This window comes from Bombina bombina, chromosome 2 (genome assembly GCF_027579735.1).
Source record: "Bombina bombina isolate aBomBom1 chromosome 2, aBomBom1.pri, whole genome shotgun sequence".
NCBI classification, from domain to species: Eukaryota; Metazoa; Chordata; class Amphibia; order Anura; family Bombinatoridae; genus Bombina; species Bombina bombina.
Window position 1 is genome coordinate 289,740,667 of NC_069500.1, and position 14,453 is coordinate 289,755,119.

At 40.1% G+C, this 14,453-nt stretch overlaps 1 protein-coding gene across 3 annotated transcripts in view; it reads left to right on the plus strand.

Annotated features, from left to right (window-relative positions):
- Nucleotides 1–14,453, plus strand: part of DMXL1 (Dmx like 1) — a 383,924-nt gene that overhangs the window by 344,894 nt on the left and 24,577 nt on the right. For all 3 annotated transcript variants that reach the window (XM_053701585.1, XM_053701589.1, XM_053701586.1), the window contains 2 exons: nt 10,430–10,522; nt 10,606–10,697. In XM_053701585.1, the coding sequence (XP_053557560.1) occupies nt 10,430–10,522; nt 10,606–10,697 (185 nt within the window). The remainder of the gene's footprint in view (nt 1–10,429; nt 10,523–10,605; nt 10,698–14,453) is intronic.

Here is a 14,453-nt window from a genome sequence, read left to right on the forward strand (position 1 = left end):
AGACCATCCTGGGAGATTGTGACTACGGACGCGAGCCTCTCAGGATGGGGAGCTGTTTGGGGTGCCAGGAAGGCACCTTCCGATCAACATCTTGGAACTTTTAGCGATCTTCAACACTCTGAGGGCTTGGCCACTCCTGGGTTTGTCCCAGTTCATCAGATTCCAGTCGGACACCATTACCTTGGTGGCTTACATCAACCATCAGGGGGGAACGAGAAGCTCCCTAGCCATGAGGGAAGTATCTCGGATTCTGGAGTGGTTGGAGACCCACAACTGCTCACTGTCAGCGATCCACATCCCCAGTGTGGACAACTGGGAAGCGGATTTTCTCAGCAGACAATCGTTTCATCCAGGGGAATGGTCTCTTCACTTCGAATTATTTGCAGAGATTTGCATCAGATGGGGGTCTCCGGAGGTAGATCTCATGTTGTCCAGACTCAACTTCAAGCTACCCAGATACGGGTCGCGGTCCAGGGATCCCCAGGCAGAACTGATAGATGCCTTAGCAGTGCCTTAGATATTCAATCTAGTCTACATATTTCCTCCGTTACCACTTCTACCTCAAGTAGTGGCCCGCATCAAGCAGGAGCAACCATCAACTATTCTGATTGCTCCGTTGTGACCGCGGAGGATGTGGTTTGCGGATCTGGTGGGGATGTCATAGTCTCCTCCGTGGAGGTTGCCCTGTCGCAGGGATCTGCTGGTACAGGGCCCCTTTGTGCATCAAAATGTAGATTCTCCGAGGCTGACTGCGTGGAGATGGAATGCTTAGTCTTAGCCAGGAGAAGGTTTTCTGAGAGTGTGATTAATAATCTCATTCAAGCCAGGAAGCCGGTCACCCGACGCATCTATCATAAGGTGTGGAGGACCTACTTACTCTGGTGTGAATCTTGTGGATATTCCTGGCATAAGGTCAGAGTATCAAGGATACTTTTCTTCCTCCAGGATGGCTTGGAGAAGGGACTTGCTGCCAGTTCCTTAAAGGGACAGATTTCGGCTCTATCTGAGTTGTTAAACAAGAAGCTCGCTGAGCTTCCTGATATACAGTCTTTTGTTCAGGCTCTATACAGGATCAGGCCTGTATTTAGACATTCTGCCCCTCCTTGGAGTTTGAATCTGGTTCTTAGGGTTTTGCAGAGGGCTCCGTTTGAGCCTATGCATTCTCTTGACATTAAGATACTGTCTTTGAAGGTTCTTTTTCTACTGGCTATTGCTTAGGCACGCAGTCTCTCTGAGTTGACGGCCTTGCAATGTGAGCCTCCTTACCTGGTTTTTCATGCCGATAAGGCTGTTCTTCGCACTGGGTTAGGATTTCTCCCTAAGGTTGTGTCTGATCGGAACATCAATCAGGAGATTGTAGTTCCTTCCTTGTGTCCTAACCCTTATTCTTCAAAGGAACGGTTACTTCATAACTTGGAGGTGGTTCGAGCTTTGAAATTTTATCTTCAGGCTACGAAGGATTTCAGACAGACTTCAGCATTGTTTGTTATCTATTCGGGGAAGCGCAGAAGGCTTCTTCCACTTCCCTATCCTTTTGGCTGAGGAGCATGTTTCGCTTGGCTTATGAGACAGCAGGACATAAGCCTCCTCAGAGGATTACGGCTCATTCAACTAGACCTGTGGCTTTTTCTTGGGCCCTCAAAAATTAGGCCTTTATGCAGCAGATTTGTAAGGCGGCTACCTGGTCCTCCTTACATACTTTTTAAAATTTTTACAAATTTTTCGTTTTTGCTTCAGCTGAAGCAGCTTTTGGGAGGAAGGTTTTGCAGGCTGTGGTGCCCTCAGAATAGGGTCCGCCTCTTTTTCCCTCCTGTTTTCATTCAGTGTCCTCTAGAGCTTGGGTATTTGTTTCCCACAAGTAATGAATGAAGCCGTGGACTCTCCTCGTATTAAGATGGAAAATGTAAATTATGCTTACCTGATAATTGAATTTCCATCTGTACGAGGAGAGTCCACTGCTCCCACCCAGTTCTCCGTTGGGCGGACCTAAAATTCTTTTGTTCTTCTTCTGACACCATTTATACCCTGATATTCCTCCTACTGTTCCTTGTTCCCTCGGCAGAATGACTGGGGGATGAGGGGAGTGGGGGAGGTATTTAAGCCTTTGGCTGGGGTGTCTTTGCCTCCTCCTGGTGGCCTGGCTCAGTATTTCCCACAAGTATTGAATGAAGCCGTGGACTCTCCTCGTAGAGATGGAATTGAAATGATCAGGTAAGCATAATTTATGTTTTTTTACCCAAGGTTGTGTCTTCAGATATTATAAGTCGGGAAATTGTTTTCCTTTCTTTGTCCTAATCCTAAGAGTAATTCATAATTTTGATGTTGTAAGAGCTTTGTAGTACTATGTAGATGCTACTTAGGATTTCAGACAAACTTCTAGTATGTTTGTTCACTTTTCTGTTTTCAAGAAGGCTTCTGCATGTTTCTTTGGCTTCTTGATTGAAACGTTTGATTAACAGGGCTTACTTGGAGATGGGGCAACCTCCATCTAAGCAGATTACTGCCCATTCTACCAGATCAGTTGCCACTTCTTAGACTTTTAAGAATGAGGCTTCTGTTGACCAAATTTGCAAGGCAACTACTTGTTCTTCTTTGCATACTTTTACTAAATTCTACCATTTGATGTTTTCTCTTCTTCTGAGGCAGCCTTTGGTAGATAAATCCTTCAGGCAGTTGTCTCAGGTTAATATGTTTGTGCCCATCGGTCCTTTTAATTGCATAAAAAAATTTAAAAGAGAGAAAATATTTACCTTGTTTTTTCTATGGGTTCGTTTGGGGCTGTGGATTTTAGTTTATCTGTAAAAAAAAGGTGTTCTTTTTATCCTGCCCTTATTTCTCATTACTTGTGGACTTCCCGAGAGAAATGGATTGTGGACTCTCAAATTTATGCTTACCTGATAAATCCATTTCTTTCATGGTGGTGAGTCCACAAGACCCCACCCTGTTTTTTTTTTTTTTTAGGTGTTGGTGTATTTTTGCGCAAATCTTTTTTCCCTTCTCTGTTTTTTTATTTTGCTCTTATTTCTTTTTCTACTCCTTTTGCTTGGCTATATGTCAGACTAGTGTACCAGTGAAGTGGGAGGGGTTTTACAGAGCTCTTGACGTTTGGGGATCTTTGTCGCCTCCTAGTGGCAAGGAAGAGTAGTTCCTAGGAGTAATGAATTGTGGACTTTTACCACCATGAAAGAAATTAATTTACCAGTTAAGTGTATATATTTCTTTCATGTAATTAACAAGAGTCCATGAGCTAGTGACGTATGGGATATACATTCCTACCAGGAGGGGCAAAGTTTCCCAAACCTTAAAATGCCTATAAATACACCCCTCACCACACCCACAAATCAGTTTTACAAACTTTGCCTCCAAGGGAGGTGGTGAAGTAAGTTTGTGCTAGATTCTACGTTGATATGCGCTCCGCAGCAAGTTGGAGCCCGGTTTTCCTCTCAGCGTGCAGTGAATGTCAGAGGGATGTGAGGAGAGTATTGCCTATTGAATGCAGTGATCTCCTTCTACGGGGTCTATTTCATAAGGTTCTCTGTTATCGGTCGTAGAGATTCATCTCTTACCTCCCTTTTCAGATCGACGATATACTCTTATATTTACCATTTCCTCTACTGATTCTCGTTTCAGTACTGGTTTGGCTTTCTACAAACATGTAGATGAGTGTCCTGGGGTAAGTAAGTCTTATTTTCTGTGACACTCTAAGCTATGGTTGGGCACTTTATTTATAAAGTTCTAAATATATGTATTCAAACATTTATTTGCCTTGACTCAGAATGTTCAACTTTCCTTATTTCCAGACAGTCAGTTTCATATTTGGGATTATGCTTTAATTATCATATTTTTTCTTACCTCAAAAATTTGACTTTTTCCCTGTGGGCTGTTAGGCTCGCGGGGGCTGAAAATGCTTCATTTTATTGCGTCATTTTTGGCGCGGACTTTTTTGGCGCAAAAATTCATTTCCGTTTCCGGCGTCATACGTGTCGCCGGAAGTTGCGTCATTTTTTGACGTTATTTTGCGCCAAAAATGTCGGCGTTCCGGATGTTGCGTCATTTTTGGCGCAAAAAGCATTTAGGCGCCAAATAATGTGGGCGTCTTTTTTGGCGCCAAAAAATATGGGCGTCGCTTTTGTCTCCACATTATTTCAGTCTCATTTTTCATTTGCTTCTGGTTGCTAGAAGCTTGATGTTTGGCATTTTTTTCCCATTCCTGAAACTGTCTTATAAGGAATTTGATCTATTTTGCTTTATATGTTGTTTTTTCTCTTACATATTGCAAGATGTCTCACGTTGCATCTGAGCCAGAAGATACTACAGGAAAACCTCTGCCTGCTGGATCTACCAAAGCTAAGTGTATCTGCTGTAAACTTTTGGTAGCTATTCCTCCAGCTGTTGTTTGTATTAAATGTCATGACAAACTTGTTAATGCAGATAATATTTCCTTTAGTGATGTACCATTGCCTGTTGCAGTTCCCTCAACATCTAAGGTGCAGAATGTTCCTGATAACATAAGAGATTTTGTTTCTGAATCCATAAAGAAGGCTTTGTCTGTTATTTCTCCTTCTAGTAAACGTAAAAAGTCTTTTAAATCTTCTCTTTCTACAGATGAATTTTTAAATGAACACCATCATTCTGATTCTTTGGTCTCTTCTGGTTCAGAGGATTCTGTCTCAGAGATTGATGCTGATAAATCTTCATATTTATTTAAGATGGAATTTATTCGCTCTTTACTTAAAGAAGTACTAATTGCTTTAGAAATAGAGGATTCTAGTCCTCTTGATACTAATTCTATACGTTTAGATAAGGTTTTTAAAGCTCCTGCGGTTATTCCAGAAGTCTTTCCTGTTCCTAATGCTATTTCTGCAGTAATTGCTAAGGAATGGGATAGATTGGGTAATTCATTTACTCCTTCTAAACGTTTTAAGCAATTATATCCTGTTCCGCCTGACAGGTTAGAATTTTGGGACAAAATCCCTAAAGTTGATGGGGCTATTTCTACCCTTGCTAAACGTACTACCATTCCTACATCAGATGGTACCTCGTTTAAGGATCCTTTAGATAGAAAAATTGAATCTTTTCTAAGAAAAGCTTATCTATGTTCAGGTAATCTTCTTAGACCTGCTATATCATTGGCTGATGTTGCTGCAGCTTCAACTTTTTGGTTGGAAACTCTAGCGCAACAAGTAACAAATCGTGATTCTCATGATATTATTATTCTTCTCCAGCATGCTAATAATTTCATCTGTGATGCCATTTTTGATATTATTAGAGTTGATGTTAGATTTATGTCTCTGGCTATCTTAGCCAGAAGAGCTTTATGGCTTAAGACTTGGAATGCTGATATGGCTTCTAAATCAACTCTACTTTCCATTTCTTTCCAGGGAAACAAATTATTTGGTTCTCAGTTGGATTCTATTATTTCAACTGTTACTGGTGGGAAAGGAACTTTTTTACCACAGGATAAAAAGTCTAAAGGTAAAAACAGGGCTAACAATCGTTTTCGATCCTTTCGTTTCAACAAAGAACAAAAGCCTGATCCTTCGTCCTCAGGAGCAGTTTCAGTTTGGAAACCATCTCCAGTCTGGAATAAATCCAAGCCTGCTAGAAAGGCAAAGCCTGCTTCTAAGTTCACATGAAGGTACGGCCCTCATTCCAGTTCCGCTGGTAGGGGGCAGGTTACGTTTTTTCAAAGAAATTTGGATCAATTCTGTTCACAATCTTTGGATTCAGAACATTGTTTCAGAAGGGTACAGAATTGGTTTCAAGATGAGACCTCCTGCAAAGAGATTTTTTCTTTCCCATGTCCCAGTAAATCCAGTGTAAGCTCAAGCATTTCTGAATTGTGTTTCAGATCTAGAGTTGGCTGGAGTAATTATGCCAGTTCCAGTTCCGGAACAGGGGATGGGGTTTTATTCAAATCTCTTCATTGTACCAAAGAAGGAGAATTCCTTCAGACCAGTTCTGGATCTAAAATTATTGAATCGCTATGTAAGGATACCAACGTTCAAGATGGTAACTGTAAGGACTATATTGCCTTTTGTTCAGCAAGGGAATTATATGTCCACAATAGATTTACAGGATGCATATCTGCATATTCCGATTCATCCAGATCATTATCAGTTCCTGAGATTCTCTTTTCTAGACAAGCATTACTAATTTGTGGCTCTACCGTTTGGCCTTGCTACAGCTCCAAGAATTTTTACAAAGATTCTCGGTGCCCTTCTGTCTGTAATCAGAGAACAGGGTATTGTGGTATTTCCTTATTTGGACGATATCTTGGTACTTGCTCCGTCTTTACATTTAGCAGAGTCTCATACGAATCGACTTGTGTTGTTTCTTCAAGATCATGGTTGGAGGATCAATTTACTAAAAAGTTCTTTGATTCCTCAAACAAGGGTAACCTTTCTGGGTTTCCAGATAGATTCAGTGTCCATGACTCTGTCTTTAACAGACAAGAGACGTCTAAAATTGATTACAGCTTGTCGAAACCTTCAGTCACAATCATTCCCTTCGGTAGCCTTATGCATGGAAATTCTAGGTCTTATGACTGCTGCATCGGACGCGATCCCCTTTGCTCGTTTTCACATGCGACCTCTTCAGCTCTGTATGCTGAACCAATGGTGCAGGGATTACACGAAGATATCTCAATTAATATCTTTAAAACCGATTGTTCGACACTCTCTAACGTGGTGGACAGATCACCATCGTTTAATTCAGGGGGCTTCTTTTGTTCTTCCGACCTGGACTGTAATTTCAACAGATGCAAGTCTCACAGGTTGGGGAGCTGTGTGGGGATCTCTGACGGCACAAGGAGTTTGGGAATCTCAGGAGGTGAGATTACCGATCAATATTTTGGAACTCCGTGCAATTTTCAGAGCTCTTCAGTTTTGGCCTCTTCTGAAGAGAGAATCGTTCATTTGTTTTCAGACAGACAATGTCACAACTGTGGCATACATCAATCATCAAGGAGGGACTCACAGTCCTCTGGCTATGAAAGAAGTATCTCGAATTTTGGTTTGGGCGGAATCCAGCTCCTGTCTAATCTCTGCGGTTCATATCCCAGGTGTAGACAATTGGGAAGCGGATTATCTCAGTCGCCAAACGTTGCATCCGGGCGAATGGTCTCTTCACCCAGAGGTATTTCTTCAGATTGTTCAATTGTGGGGGCTCCCAGAGATAGATCTGATGGCCTCTCATCTAAACAAGAAACTTCCCAGGTATCTGTCCAGATCCCGGGATCCTCAGGCGGAGGCAGTGGATGCATTATCACTTCCTTGGAAGTATCATCCTGCCTATATCTTTCCGCCTCTAGTTCTTCTTCCAAGAGTAATCTCCAAGATTCTGAGGGAATGCTCGTTTGTTCTGCTAATAGCTCCGGCATGGCCTCACAGGTTTTGGTATGCGGATCTTGTCCGGATGGCATCTTGCCAGCCATGGACTCTTCCGTTAAGACCAGACCTTCTGTCACAAGGTCCTTTTTTCCATCCGGATCTGAAATCCTTAAATTTAAAGGTATGGAGATTGAACGCTTGATTCTTGGTCATAGAGGTTTCTCTGACTCCGTGATTAATACTATGTTACAGGCTCGTAAATCTGTATCTCGAGAGATATATTATAGAGTCTGGAAGACTTATATTTCTTGGTGTCTTTCTCATCATTTTTCTTGGCATTCTTTTAGAATACCGAGAATTTTACAATTTCTTCAGGATGGTTTGGATAAGGGTTTGTCCGCAAGTTCTTTGAAAGGACAAATCTCTGCTCTTTCTGTTCTTTTTCACAGAAAGATTGCTATTCTTCCTGATATTCATTGTTTTGTACAAGCTTTGGTTCGTATAAAACCTGTCATTAAGTCAATTTCTCCTCCTTGGAGTTTGAATTTGGTTCTGGGAGCTCTTCAAGCTCCTCCGTTTGAACCTATGCATTCATTGGACATTAAATTACTTTCTTGGAAAGTTTTGTTCCTTTTGGCTATCTCTTCTGCTAGAAGAGTTTCTGACTTATCTGCTCTTTCATGTGAGTCTCCTTTTCTGATTTTTCATCAGGATAAGGCGGTGTTGCGAACTTCTTTTGAATTTTTACCTAAAGTTGTGAATTCCAACAACATTAGTAGAGAAATTGTGGTTCCTTCATTATGTCCTAATCCTAAGAATTCTAAGGAGAAATCATTGCATTCTTTGGATGTTGTTAGAGCTTTGAAATATTATGTTGAAGCTACGAAATCTTTCCGTAAGACTTCTAGTCTATTTGTTATCTTTTCCGGTTCTAGGAAAGGCCAGAAAGCTTCTGCCATTTCTTTGGCATCTTGGTTGAAATCTTTAATTCATCTTGCCTATGTTGAGTCGGGTAAAACTCCGCCTCAAAGAATTACAGCTCATTCTACTAGGTCAGTATCTACTTCCTGGGCGTTTAGGAATGAAGCTTCGGTTGACCAGATCTGCAAAGCAGCAACTTGGTCTTCTTTGCATACTTTTACTAAATTCTACCATTTTGATGTATTTTCTTCTTCTGAAGCAGTTTTTGGTAGAAAAGTTCTTCAGGCAGCGGTTTCAGTTTGAATCTTCTGCTTATGTTTTTTGTTAAACTTTATTTTGGGTGTGGATTATTTTCAGCAGGAATTGGCTGTCTTTATTTTATCCCTCCCTCTCTAGTGACTCTTGTGTGGAAAGATCCACATCTTGGGTAGTCATTATCCCATACGTCACTAGCTCATGGACTCTTGTTAATTACATGAAAGAAAACATAATTTATGTAAGAACTTACCTGATAAATTCATTTCTTTCATATTAACAAGAGTCCATGAGGCCCACCCTTTTTTGTGGTGGTTATGATTTTTTTGTATAAAGCACAATTATTCCAATTCCTTATTTTATATGCTTCGCACTTTTTCTTATCACCCCACTTCTTGGCTATTCGTTAAACTGATTTGTGGGTGTGGTGAGGGGTGTATTTATAGGCATTTTAAGGTTTGGGAAACTTTGCCCCTCCTGGTAGGAATGTATATCCCATACGTCACTAGCTCATGGACTCTTGTTAATATGAAAGAAATGAATTTATCAGGTAAGTTCTTACATAAATTATGTTTTTTTAAGAATTCTTACACAGACTACAGAGCTTTGTCATTGTTCACAGACAAATCATTACAATATGCTGCTACTATTTTGCTTTTCTGTGGCTTAATAGAAGCTATATCCAGATTAAATTTTTTTTGGGGGTGGGGGGTTTGGTATCAGAGCAAGGGGAATCTTACAGCTAAAGTAACAGCCCTGCTAGTAGGACGGGAGTACGTACTAGTTTTTGTCATTCTGTCAAGGCAAGCATCTCTAGTATGTGCTCAGAAGCAATGTGACTTAAAGGGACGTGAAATACAAAATGTCATGATTCAGATAGAGCATATAATTTTTAGACAACTTTTTAATTTGCTTCAATTATCAAATTTGCTTCATTCTTTGGTATCCTTTGTTAAAGGAGCAATGCACTTCAGGGAGCTAAACACATCTGGTTATCCTTTGACAAGAGGCATGCATGCAGCCACCAATTAGCAGCTAGCTCCCAGTAGTGCATCACTGTTCCTTTTCAACAAAGGATACAAAAAGAAGGAAGCAAATTAGACAAATGATTACAATTGAAATGTTGTTTATAAATGCATGGGTTATCTTAAGCACATTTAATTTTGACTTTACTGTCCCTTTAATGAAACTAGTTTTAGGTGTATTGAGAGCAGATTATATGGGGAACAAAATAATTCCACATGTCTTATAATAACCAACTGTTTCTATGATCTCATCACTGACTTGCACTCTGTGGTCACCAGGGCTAACTGTACTAAGGTTTGGGTAACTTGTTAAAGTTTACTAATTATTTGATTGCACTGTGGTGAGACACCCTAAATAATCTTCCTTTTTTTCTTTTATCCTCAGCCAAAATTTCCTTTAGCAAGTGTTTGTCATATTCATGTGCTTTTTCTACTACACTTCAAAGCAAAGCTTTTAGTGTTTAGTTAAAGGGACATGAAACCCACATTTTTTCTTTCATTTGTTTTATTCTCTTGATATTCTTTGCTGAAAAGCATATCTAGATGTGCTCAGTAGCTGCGGGTTGGTTGCTGCACATAGAAGTCTCGTGTGATTGGCTCACCCATGTGCATTGCTTTTTCTTCAACTAAGGATATCTAAAAAATGAACCAAAATAAATAATAGAAGTAAATTGTAATGTTTAAATTTGTATTCTCTATCTGAATCATTAAAGAAAGATTTTGGGTTTAGTGGCCCTTTAACGTTATATATTTTTACTTCTCCTAGTTACTGACATTTTTAAAAGTATGCTCTCTGGAAGGGGGCGATGTCTGCTAAATTCAGGGTACATAGGGGCAAGCTATTTCATTTGGGTTCAGATTGACACAAATCTGTTTAATCTTTTCTTTCTTTGCTAGTTTGGAATCGTTGATGCTGATGGATTTATTAGTCTGTATCAGACAAATTGGAAATACAGTGCAGCCGCTGGAAGTCCAGCCAAACCATACTTGGTACGTACAGTATTGTATTGCTTCACTTTTTTTTGTATTGTAATTTTTTATTTTTTTTTTAACTTGTTTCTGTTCATTTACAGACATGGCAGTGCCATAATAAGACTGCCAATGATTTTGTGTTTATAAGTTCATCATCTTTAATAGCAACAGCTGGACAATCAAGCGATAACCGGTAAGCTATAAAAATGGGTAATATCTTGAAATTAACAGGAATTGAAGGGTGTATTCTAAAATGTATAATGTATTATTAAAAAAAATTGGACAATATAATTCATGTTCCTCCCTTTATACCTTCATAGCTGTCCAGGAAAACATGGCTCAGGTGGCAACTTAGCTACAAGTTTCTGAGAAGTAGTGAAAAAAAATATGTACAAATATGCACAACATACAGAGCAGAAATAGAGATGTAAGATAGACAGGTGGATGAACAGGTTTAGGCTGGGTAGATGTGTATAAGGTAGATTAAAGGGATACTAAACTCAAACAATTTTCTTTAATGATTCTGATAGAGCATTTAATTTAAGCAGCTTTCTAATTTACTCCTATTATCAATGTTCTTCTCTTGCTATCTTTATTTTAAAAGCAGGAATGTAAAGCTTAGGAACCGGCCCATTGTTGGTTCACAACCTGGGTTACGCTTGCTTATTGGTAGCTAAATGTAGCCATCATAAGCAAGCTCTATCCAGGTAGCAGGATTAGTATGTTTTATTATGGTCAGAGGTCAAGAGCTTTTGATATAAATAGAAAGAACCAATAAGGACTGCAGATAATAGCCAGCAAATCAGAAGTAGCCGAGCAGTATACAGATCCTCTTCCTCCTTTTCATTGACATTTTTTTTAAAACAATAAAAGCTTATGTAAACTTTACAAAAGATTAGTATTAACACCAGATTAGAGCAATTTAATTGCTTATAGTGACATAGTAGTGTTTTCTTTTAGCAGATGGTGAGAGTCCACAAGACATAACATAGAGGAGGCAAATGCACCCCAACATACCAGAGCTTTAAATCGCTCCCAGTACGTTTGCCTTCTTGATGGAGTGAGGTGAAAGTTTGAAGTGCTGATCTACTTGTCATCTCTTACCGTTTTGAGACCCATTTCCTCCTCACAGCGTGTTGTCGGACAGAGAGGTAGACAATAAGTTGTCAGCCAGGCAGTGAAAGATCTTGTCCCAAAGGGAAATGTCACAGGCCTCCCAGGTGAAATGTGGATTTAGCCACCAATGCACTGGTCTACAGTGTGAGATTCCCTAGGTTGAAGAATGCTATTTAAGGGGCCATTATAGTAAAAAAAAGACATGCCTCTATTGACCCTAGACTATGGTATGTTTAATTCCAGAAAAAGGTGTTAAACACACAGTAGAAATACCACTTTGGACTCACAGAGCACTTCTAGTCCTGAGTAGAAAACTCTGCTGAATCCAATCAGCATTGCTACTTGCACATCTGAGTCTTGTATCCAAAGGTGCTGATTGGATCATCTGTGTTTTCCACTTGGGAACCCCCAGTCCCTAAGCTCCAAGTCCGCATAAGGTGCCCCTTTCCAGACCAGTCTCTGGTAGTGGGCTCATTGAGTCTTTCTTGGGAAGCTTGGCAGAGATGTGTTCAAGATCCCTGAGTGTTGGAAATGTTTTCCCAGGGATATTGAATAAGCTATCCTTCAAAGCCTCCTCATAGAGGATTCTTCCTGTTTAAATTCCATCAGGATGCTTTAACGGGCCAAACTGTTATTGGCTTGTGTAAGAGATTTGGTAACAACGGGAGATATGGCTCCAATTTCAGAGTTGGACCAGCTGTAGTATAAGAAGAGCGGGTACTTTTCGCCTATCTTGGATCTCAAAATCTTGAACAAATTCCTTAAAGTTCCTACTTTCAAATGGTGACAATTGGCACTTTACTGAAGGAGGGTTTGTTGACTTACTTTCTTGGATGATGTACCCTTTTTATTCTGGCTGTCTCACACTCAGTTAATTCTTCAACTGCTTCACAGTAACTCTTCCAAACAGCTCCCTAACTCCTCAGACCTGTATATCTTTTCTATAGTTCTTAAAGGGACACTGTATCCAAAAAATTTCTTTCATGATTCAGATAGAGCATGCAATTTTAAGCAACGTTCTAATTTACTCCTATTATCAAATCTTCTTTATTCTCTTGGTATCTTTATTTGAAATGCAAGAATGTAAGTTTAGATGCCGGCCCATTTTTGGTGAACAACCTAGGTTGTCCTTGCTGATTGGTGGATAAATCCATCCACCAATCAAAAACTGCTGTCCAGAGTGTTGAACCAAGAAAAAAGCTTAGATGCCTTCTTTTTCATATAAAGATAGCAAGAGAACGAAGAAAAATTGATAATAGGAGTAAATTAGAAAGTTGCTTAAAATTGCATGCTCTATCTGAATCACACAAGAATTTTTTTGTGTACAGTGTCCCTTTAATTGATTCAGTGACTCGGCATCTGTCTCTGACATACCAGCACAAAATCAAGTTACTTACAGGCCTCCTTGAACTCCTTTCCCTTTACGTTTCTCAGTGCATGGAAGTTGTGGGCCTCATGGTGGCTGCCTCAGATGCAGTTTCATTTGCCAGATTTTATCTTTGGTCCCTCCAATTGCAGATTCTGCATTAGTGTAATTTGCACCATAAGGATCTGTCTGAGGGTCCCATTAGACAGGACAAGACATTCACTAACGTGGTGGCAGTCTCATCAATCCCTGGTTCAGGGGGCCTCTTTTCTTCTGCCAGTGTCGGACGTTAATTCCACAGACACCAGCCTGCTTGGTTGGGATGCAGTCTGGGTCTCTTGCATAGCTTGGGGGAGTGTGGTTTCCACAGGAGGTGAGGTTATCAGTAAACATTCTGAAACACTGAGCAATCTTCAGGACTCTTCAGAGTTGGCCAGACCTTATGCAGAAATCTTTTTTTTTTTCTTTTTTTTTTTTTCTTCTTCAATTCCAATCATTTAATATCACAGCAGTGGCAGTCATCATCTTTTTCAAACCCTGGCAATGAAGGAAGTGTCCCACATTTTCAGTTGGGCAGAACATTTCCATAGCAGAATCACAGCTTTCACATTCCGGGTGTGAACATATAATAGGGAGGCAGACTTTCTCAGGCTTCAGTCTCTTCACCCAGGGTAGTTGTGTGAATTTGGAGGTTTTTGACTTGATAGTGAGATGTTTGGGTCTGCCAGAGATAGATCTTATGCCCTCTTGCCTAAATCACAAGCTGTTCCGTTAGTGTGCCAGGTCTCAGGAAACTCAGGTGAATCTAATGGTCCATTTGTATTTCTGGAACTAATGTCCTTGTGCTTGCCTTGGAGATTTCTTCTCAGAAAGGATAATCTTTTTCAAGGGCCTTTCTTTAGTATCCCAAAACTATGATGACCTTTTGATTGAATGCTTAGTGCTGTCTCAGGTGTTTCTGATGTTTTGACTACTTAAATTCAGTATAGGAAGCCTGTTACCAGGCTTAATTTTTATAAGGTTTGGTAAACCTTTTTATCCTGGTGTTCGCAAGGAACATCTTTATCCTCGCAAGGAATACCATTGAAATTATTTTCTCCAACATAGGTGTGTCCGGTCCACGGCGTCATCCTTACTTGTGGGATATTCTCTTCCCCAACAGGAAATGGCAAAGAGCCCAGCAAAGCTGGTCACATGATCCCTCCTAGGCTCCGCCTACCCCAGTCATTCTCTTTGCCGTTGTACAGGCAACATCTCCACGGAGATGGCTTAGAGTTTTTTAGTGTTTAACTGTAGTTTTTATTATTCAATCAAGAGTTTGTTATTTTAAAATAGTGCTGGTATGTACTATTTACTCTGAAACAGAAAAGAGATGAAGATTTCTGTTTGTATGAGGAAAATGATTTTAGCAACCGTTACTAAAATCCATGGCTGTTCCACACAGGACTGTTGAGAGGAATTAACTTC